This window comes from Pseudonaja textilis, chromosome 3 (genome assembly GCF_049901715.1).
Source record: "Pseudonaja textilis isolate UNSWEBS1 chromosome 3, rPseTex1.2, whole genome shotgun sequence".
NCBI lineage: Eukaryota > Metazoa > Chordata > Lepidosauria > Squamata > Elapidae > Pseudonaja > Pseudonaja textilis.
Window position 1 is genome coordinate 2,505,586 of NC_141992.1, and position 8,420 is coordinate 2,514,005.

The 8,420-nt window shown below is 53.2% G+C and overlaps 1 protein-coding gene across 3 annotated transcripts in view; it reads left to right on the forward strand.

Moving 5' to 3' along the window:
• NOL4L (nucleolar protein 4 like) overlaps positions 1–5,917 on the forward strand; it is a 134,094-nt gene extending 128,177 nt beyond the window's left edge. For all 3 annotated transcript variants that reach the window (XM_087931944.1, XM_087931946.1, XM_087931945.1), the window contains 2 exons: positions 670–874; positions 5,105–5,917. In XM_087931944.1, the coding sequence (XP_087788070.1) occupies positions 670–874; positions 5,105–5,307 (408 nt within the window). In that variant the 3' untranslated portion in view covers positions 5,308–5,917. The remainder of the gene's footprint in view (positions 1–669; positions 875–5,104) is intronic.
• The last annotated feature ends 2,503 nt before the right edge of the window (positions 5,918–8,420 follow it).

Sequence of the window (8,420 nt, forward strand, 5' to 3'; positions counted from 1 at the left end):
TCCTTTCTTTCTGCGTTGCAACTCACACTTCTTCCTGCGCGCCGTTGCCTCGCATCAAGCCAGCATTCCTCAGCTCGATCTTCAGTCAGAGACTCTGATACGCTCTCCTGCTTATCTGCCGACACCTGAGGCACAATCAGGGAGGAAGGCCTTGCCGAAGAGGAAAGTCCTGGGGAGGAAGACAACTCCAAATCCTCTTAACAAAGCAGGCTCAAACCTCAGAGCCAAATCCTCCTCTTCATTCCTCCTCATTGTCCAAGTCTTCGTCCTCTAGCAAAGCAGGCTCAAGAACCTCCGAGCCACAACACAAAATATTACAAATGTTTCCCCTTCATCACAGCCCTCCCTTCCCCTTAACAAGTTCGGCGTAGACCAATGGTGTGCCACATCCGTGTTTTGGGGAATACTCAAGAGGTTTGGTGCAATTTGCATTCCTTTCCCAAAACTTCGTGGCCTTGAAGGCTGGAATTTGGCTGGTTTCTCACACCTCTGCTATCTGTCACCCGCTACCATCCCTCCTCCCTGTTTCCCCTCCCCCCTCCATCAGTTAATGACAGGATGCCAGCAAGGCGCCAAGCTGAAGATGGCAGCTCTGACACGCACGCTGCACCCTTAACGCTTCTCTTTGCCCCTGACACAACCTGCCCCCCCTTCGTTCTCTCCCGCCAGGACGAACCAGTTACCCTCGAGAAGCAGCAGTCCCGGGACTCGTCCACCTCCGTCACGCATTCGTCCTACTCACTGCCAGCCTCCTCCTTCTCCCAAGACCCCGTCTACATCAACGGGAGCCTGAACTACAGCTACCGCAGCTATGGGACGCTGGGAAACACTTTGCAGCCGACTCCTTCCCTCCAGACAGGAAATCACAGTAACGGTAAGTCAGTATAATAGAACTGGAAGGAAACCTTGGAGGTCTTTTTTTTTAAAAAAAAAAAACAAATTTTATTAATTTTTAAGAAACAATACATAAACAAACTAAACGTAGAATGTAATTCGGACTTCCGGCTCGCCAGGCTTCGGCGGCGGCAGGGATCCGCGATTCCGCGCGGTTCCTGCTGCGCTCGCTGCCTTGGTGCCTCCGATCCAGATGGATTTGGAGGATATAGCTGGCCCGTAGAGGCAGCTGAAGATAGGGGGGATTCGGGCAGGGGTTTGGGGGTGTCATAGACCCCCTCTCCAGCCGGCTAAACCCCCTTTTCCCAAGGCGGTGGAGCGGCGGTCAGCAATGGCCGCCACAAAGAAGCCTGCAGCTGGACAAGTTGCCTTGGAGAAGAAAAGATTCCTTGGAGATCTTCTAGTCCAACCCCTTGCTCAAGGAGGAGAGACCCTGTGCCATTTCAGACAAGTGGCTGTCCAGTCTCTTCAGCGATGAAGCAACCATAACTTCTAGTGGCAAACAGTTCCGCTGGTTAATTGTCCTCCCTGTTAGGAAATTCCTCCTTAATTCCAGGTTGCTTCTCTCCTTGATTAGTTTCTATCTGTTGCTTCTTCTCCTGCCTTCAGGTGCTTTGGAGAATAAGGTCACCCCTTCTTCTTCGGGGCAGCCCCTCAAATATTGGAAGACTGTGCTATTGTATCACCCTTAGTCCTTCTTTTCTCTAGATTGGTCAAATCCTGCAGCCGTTCTTTGTATGTTTTAGCCCCTAGGCCCCTGATGGCGAAACTTTGTGTTGTGGTGTGCCGAAAGCGTCTGCGTGCCGGCACCCACAACGCAATGCGCCCTGCCCCCCCCGCGTAGGTACGCACAGCACCCCATCCCGCCCATTTACCTGCACTGCGCATGCGCACACCTCTCAGCTGAGTTTTGGCTCGTTTGAGGCCGTTTGCGCCCTCCTGGAGGCTCGAGGGAAGCCTCGGGAGGCTGAAAAACAGGCCCGTTTTGGCACTTCTGGTATTTCCAGAACGCCCATTTTTCAGCCTCCCAAGGCTGCAGAGGCTTCCCTCGAGCCTCCAGGAGCTTGAAAACGGCCTCAAATGGGCCGAAAATCAGCTGCACATGCGTAGTGCAGGTAACTTGGGCTGGGGCTCGCGGGCCCGCACAAATGGCTCTGCGTGCCACCTGCGGCACACGTGCCACAGGTTCGTCAGCACGGCCCTAGGCCTTTTAAGTTACCCTGGTTGCTTTTCTTCAGCCAGATCCTTCAGGACCGTTGGATGCAACCCATCTGGTTGTGGAGATCTTGGAATTTAGGCTAAAAGAAAAAGGGTTCTCCCCTTATTTGCAGCCTTGCCTGGTTTTGTCATGTTTCTAGTCCTTCCGCTTTCTAACTTGGTTGCTCACCTCTTCAGTGGATAGCAATAGCAATAGCACCAGTGGTGTATGGCATCGTACCGGTTTGAACCGGTTCGACCAAACCGGTAGTGAAAAAAAGGCCCGAGAAGATAAAAGGCTGAAAAGCGCAATGGGAGAGGTGGGAAGGTCACTTCTAGCTTTTCGTTTCTTCAACCTCTCAGCTGATTGGCTTGTTAGGGGCGCATGCGTTAGGGGTGTGTGTGTGTGTGTGTGTGTGTGTGCAAGCATGCGCGCACAGGCAATCGCCTACCGAACCCATAGCGGCTAAGGTAGGAGGATCCCACTACTGAATAGCACCTTGGTAGTTTTCTTGCGGACGTTTTCATTACCCAACTATGTAACATCAGTGCTAGAAGGGAGTGAGGTTTTCACCTTCTAGCACTGAAGGTGTTACCTGGCTGGGTAATGAAATGTCTTCAAGAAAACTTCACGGTGTTTTAGTGCCCTCTCTAAGTGGTTTAGAGTCCGCCTCTTGCCCCCAACAATCCGGCTCCTCATTTTACCCACCTCGGGAAGACGGAAGGATGAGACAACCTTTAGAAGGGAGGGAGGAAGGAAGGAAGGAGGAGGAGGAAGGAAGGAGGGAGGGAGGAAAGGAGGGAGGAAGGAAAGGAGGGAGGAAGGAAGGAGGAGGAAGGAAGGAGGGAGGGAGGGAGGAAAGAAGGGAGGAAGGAAGGAGGGAGGGAGGAAGGGAGGGAGGAAGGAAGGAGGGAGGGAGGAAAGAAGGAGGGAGGAAGGAGGGATGGAGGGAGGAAGGAAGGAGGGAGGGAGGAAAGAAGGAGGGAGGAAGGAAGGAGGGATGGAGGGAGGAAGGAAGGAGGGAGGGAGGAAAGAAGGAGGGAGGAAGGGAAGGAGGGATGGAGGGAGGAAGGAAGGAGGGAGGGAGGAAAGAGAGGGAGGAAGGAGGGAGGAGGAGGAGGGAGGAGGAAAGAAGGAGGGAGGAAGGAAGGAGGGATGGAGGGAGGAAGGAAGGAGGGAGGAAGGAAGGAAAGAAGGAGGGAGGAAGGAAGGAGGGAGGGAGGAAGGAGGAAGGGAGGGAGGGAGGGAGGAAAGGAGGGAGGAAGGAAGGAGGGAGGAAGTGCCACCAGGACTCAGAGGAAGGAAAAAGAAAGGACAAGGAAGGGAGGGGGGGAGTAAGGAAGAAAAAAGAAAGAAAAGGAAGTTCCAAAAAGGGCTTTTATTTTCAGGGGGCAATTGGACTTCCTGTTTTTTGTTTTTTTTCTTTTGAGAATATTTCGCTTCTCCTCCAAGAAGCTTCTCCAGTTCTGACAGGATGGGAGGGGAAGGGAAGGATTTATGCTCCTTGCAGACAGAGCTGGTCATTTGCATCCTTTTTAGAGGATGATTGAGGCTGCTTGGAGCTTTATTTTCAAGAGGCGCAACCGGACTTTTATTTATTTATTTTTTCTTTTGAAGACGTTTCGCTTCTCGCTCAAGAAGCTTTTTCAGATGAGAAGCAAAATGCCTTGAAAGGAAAAACCAGAAAGTCCAGTTGTCCCCTGAAAAAAAAGAAAGGCACCTTCTGGGACAACTGTTGGTGAGCTGATCCTGGATGACGGAGACTCTCTACGTGTCAGAGCGTTTGGCAGCATGACTGCCTTTATTTAGCAACACACAGCAAACAGAGACTTAGACATTAAGAGTGGTTTAATACACAACAGGTATATACAGGCAATATACTCGTGGTAGCAAAATACCTTTAGAAGCAGGCTTTTCTTCTTCCTAACACACGGAGAGCTTCTGCGCTGGATACTGGCCACAAGGAAAGAGAACCTCACCCTCTAATGGCTGCCTTTTATATATATACACCCCTTAAGGGAACTTTACACGCCAGCCTTAAAAGGGAAATACCCAGACTCTGCTGAGTCACTTTTGTTACATCAGCCAGGCTTACATCGTGCAGCTACTCACTGCTGGTCAGCTTCTAAATCTTAATGCCTTAACATTACAGACTTTAAAAAAAAAAAGGAAGGGAAGGAAGGAAGGAGGAGGAAGAAGAGAGAGAGGTGATAGAGATGATGGCGAAGAAAGCAGGAAGGAAGGAAGGGATAGCACTTATATGCCGCTTCGCAGTGCTTCCCAGTCCTCTCTAAGCGGTTTACAGAGTCAGCCTCTGGCCCCCAACAATCTGGGTCCTCATTTTACCCACCTTGGATGGAGGGAAGGAGAGAAGGAGGGAGGGAGGGAGGGAGGAGGGAGGAGGAAGGAAGGAAGGAAGGAAGGAAGGAAGGAAGGAAGGAAGGAAGGAAGGAAAAGAGGAGGAGGGAAGGAAGGAAGGAGAGAAGGGAGGAAGGAAGGCAGGCAGGAAGGAAGGAAGGAAGGAAGGAAGGAAGGAAGGAAGGAAGGAAGGAAGGAAGGAAGGAAGGAAGGAAGGAAGGAAGGAAGGAAAGAGGAGGAGGAAGGAAGGAAGGAAGGAAGGAAGGAAGGAAGGAAGGAAGGAAGGAAGAGGAGGAGGAAGGAAGGAAGGAAGGAGGGAGGAGGGAGGAGAGAAGGAAGGAAGGCAGGAAGGAAGGAAAGAGGAGGAGGAAGGAAGGAGAGAAGGAGGGAGGAAGGAAGGAAGGAAAGAGGAGGAGGGAAGGAAGGAAGGAAGAGAGAAGGAGGGAGGAAGGAAGGAAGGAAGGAAGGAAGGAAGGAAGGAAGAGGAGGAGGAAGGAAGGAAGGAAGGAGGGAGGGAGGAGGAAGGAGCCCTCCCTAAGCGGTTTACAGAGTCAGCCTCTGGCCCCAACAATCTGTTTTCTACCTCCACCTCTGTTTTCCTCCTCCTCCTCCTCCCTCCTCCTCCTCCTCCTCCTCCTCCTCCTCCCTTTGCAGGCCCCACTGACCTCAGCATGAAAAGCGGAACGTCCAGCACCACCCCGCCAGCCAACAGCACGAACCGGGGGGTGCCGGCCGCCCAGCTCAGCCCGACCGAGATCAGCGCCGTCCGGCAGCTGATTGCCGGCTACCGGGAGTCGGCCGCCTTCCTCCTCCGCTCGGCAGACGAACTGGAAAACCTCATTTTACAGCAGAACTGACTGCTGGCCACCCTGGGGCTCCTGTGCCGGAAGAGACTTGTTGTCCACCAGACTTTCGTGATAAATCTGCTCAGGACTGGCCGATCTTCTGCCTCTCTCACCGACCGACCGCCCCCCGCTGGCACAGGTTGGAGACCCAACCCCCGCACCTGACCCCCCCACTCCACCCTCCACACACCCCGAGAGATCCTCCTTCTTCGACCTGGAGCCCACGTTGGGGGGGGTGAGCGCCCCCTCCCGGGAGCCCTTCTGCCTTCGAAAGACGACCATGCCGGCGCCCTCTGCCAACTCCGGAGTCAACCTTGCAGCCTGGAAAGATGGGGACCACCGTGGGTTTGGGGGCACGGGGGAGGGTCGGGGAGAGAGCAGGAGGGGGAACCAGGCTGGCAGAGCACTTCTGGCAGAGTCAGGATTTTGTCCTCGCCGAGCCCGGCAAACGGTAGGGCCCTCTTCCCTCACCCGCTCTCGTTTTATTTTTTCATCCTCTCCTCCCCGTCCCTTTTCTCCGTCTTTCGGAATTGCATTATTTATTGAGAAATGCACCGCCAGCGCCCCTCGTTCGTTCGTCCTCCCTCCCTATAATTTATTTTTTTTTTCTAAAAAACAAAAAGCAAAAAAAAACAAACAAAAAAAACCCCAAGCATTCTTGAGTTTGTACAGAATTGCCATTTTTATTTTGTCTCTCTCTCTCTCTGTGCGTGTGTGTGTCTCTCTCTCTCTCTCTGTCTCCGTGAGGGAAGGAAAGTTTTATCCTGCACCGTCTCTCCACTGGCCGTCCCGCCGAAAGGACCAGCCAGGCTTGGAAGCTGTCTTTGTTTTCAAGGTTTTGATTTGGGAGGGGGGGGGATTCCTTTCCCCCCAACTTTTGGGCTACTCGATCCTCATTTTTGCCTGGCTGGGCCCAGGGGAGGGGAGCACCACGCCGGGTACCCCAAAGCCCGTCTTGTTGGGAGGAATTGCAAGGACTCGTTGGAGAGGCAAAGCTCCGTAGTAGCAGCAGCAGCAGCAGCTTTCCGGCCTTCCTCCTTCCTCCTCCTCCTCCTCCTCCACACTCTACCTCACTCCTGGGTGCTTCTTGCCGGCCCTGGCTCTCTTTCGAGGAGCCCGAAGTGGCCCCTGGCTGCAAGGCATGCGAGAGAGAAAGCACCCCCAGAACGGAAAGCGTGTGGACGGCGGTGTTCGGGCGCCAATTGGGAGTCGCAAAAAGCAGAGGCATCCGACGGTCCCGCCAGAGCCTTGGTTATTTTGGGGGGCGAGGGAGGGTTGTGCGTGCAACGGGTTCAAGCCCCCCCACTTACTTTCTCTTCCTCCTCCTCCTCCTCCTCCTCCTCCTCTAACCTTCCCCAACCCCCCGGAAAATGCAAATGCACTTGCTATTTTGCTCAGTGCAATATTGACCGTGCGATATATATATATATATATATATATATATATCGGGACGGAGGTGATTTTTGAGTAAAGAAGTAAATAAATAAAAGCAGCGACCCACCAGAAGAGACCCACCCCCGGACCCGGCCTCCTTCTCGCCCGCCCTACACCACCTGCCCTCCCCCACTCTGTCCCAAAGGAAAGCGCCACCCCTGCGAGGTTGGGCCGAGGGCACGAAGGCTGGATTCTTGGCTTAACGGGCAAGGCCTGCAGCCGGTATCTTTTTCCATGTAGGTTTCTCGTAAGCCAGCTCGGCCGCCTTAAGCCCGCCGGACTTCGATTCCCAGAATTCTGGCAGTCGGAGTCCACTGGGCTTAAGACGGCCCAGGTTGGAGACTCCTATTCTAAGCCCATCTACCTTCTTCCCTCTCTCTGGTGCTCCAGAATCGGGCTGGGATTTGAACCTGAGACCGCCTGCCTCCCCCTCCCCCCCACAAGGCTTTGTTAAGGGATGTTTACCTGGGGAAGGACAGGGTGCAATCCGATCCCTTCCCCCTTGATGTGACCCTCCGACCTCCCCCTCTCCCGTCACCAAGGGTCCCCCTCCCCAACTTCGTGTAAATAGTTACTCGTGCCAGGCCTGACGCGCCACCACCCTTGTGCAAAAGAAAAATCCTTAGGGTGTGTAACAGCGGCAGAGACAATCGCCGTCCCGAAACACATGAAGGTTTTCTGTTTTTTTTTTCCCCCCGCTGCCCCCCAAATCTCCAATTTGGGGCACATCAGGATTTGGGGAGGAGTGGGGGTAGTGGTGGAAAACGGCCGTGCAATTTTTGGCGGGGAAGGGGTGGCCGGTGTCCCAGACCGGACGCAGGTGTAGACTGCTAACCTTGATGTAATTCGGGGTTAACTCTGGTGGTTCCCTCTGTCTCTCTCTCTCTCTCTCTCTCCCCCCCGCCCCCATTTTACAAGTTTGGGGCTCCGAAGGGGCTCCCGAGACCATCAAGAGGTGGCACTCGCAGCCCGCCTTGAAGTTTGACTTAGCCATGCCTCTCTGGATCCGAAAAGGTCGATTCTACAAGCCATGTTTTTTTCTAAGATTCTCGGGGCGCCTGGGCCGGGGTGGGGGTGTGTGTCTCTCCTGGATTCTGTCCCCACCAGAAGACCCTCTGTGGGAGGGGCTCGGCCACTGCCCTCTTGGCACTTGGCTCTCAGGTGGGCGTCCCCTTTCCCGCTCTCCGACACAGCATTTGGACCCCCGGGGAAAGGCATTCCCGCAGAAAAGAGACCCCCCCCCCAAAAAAAGCCCTGCCCCATCTCGTAGCCCCTCTTAGCTAGCCATCCCCTCGATGATCTACTGGTCCTTTTCCCAGGCGAAAAAAAAAGAAAAATGCTGCTCATTTGAACTCAGAGGGTTGAAAAAAAAATACAACTTTTTGCTTTGTATTTTGTTTTTGTAAACGACTTTTTACAAAGGTAGTCTTAGCGATTTCCACCAAGGGGGTGGGGAAAACAACAAAAAAACCCGATTTAAACAATCTTGTCCATGGTCTGAAATGATTTTTTATACCATTTTCGTGGTGCTTTTAGAAAAGGAAAGAAAAAAAAAAGAGTTGTTTTTCTCTCTCTCTCTCTCTCTGTTTATCTCTTTCTCTCTCTCTCTCTCGGTGGTCGTTTTCCAAGCGGATCCGTTTCCTTCTTTCTTCTTCACCTGTATTGTACCTAAGACCAATGTGAATTCTTTG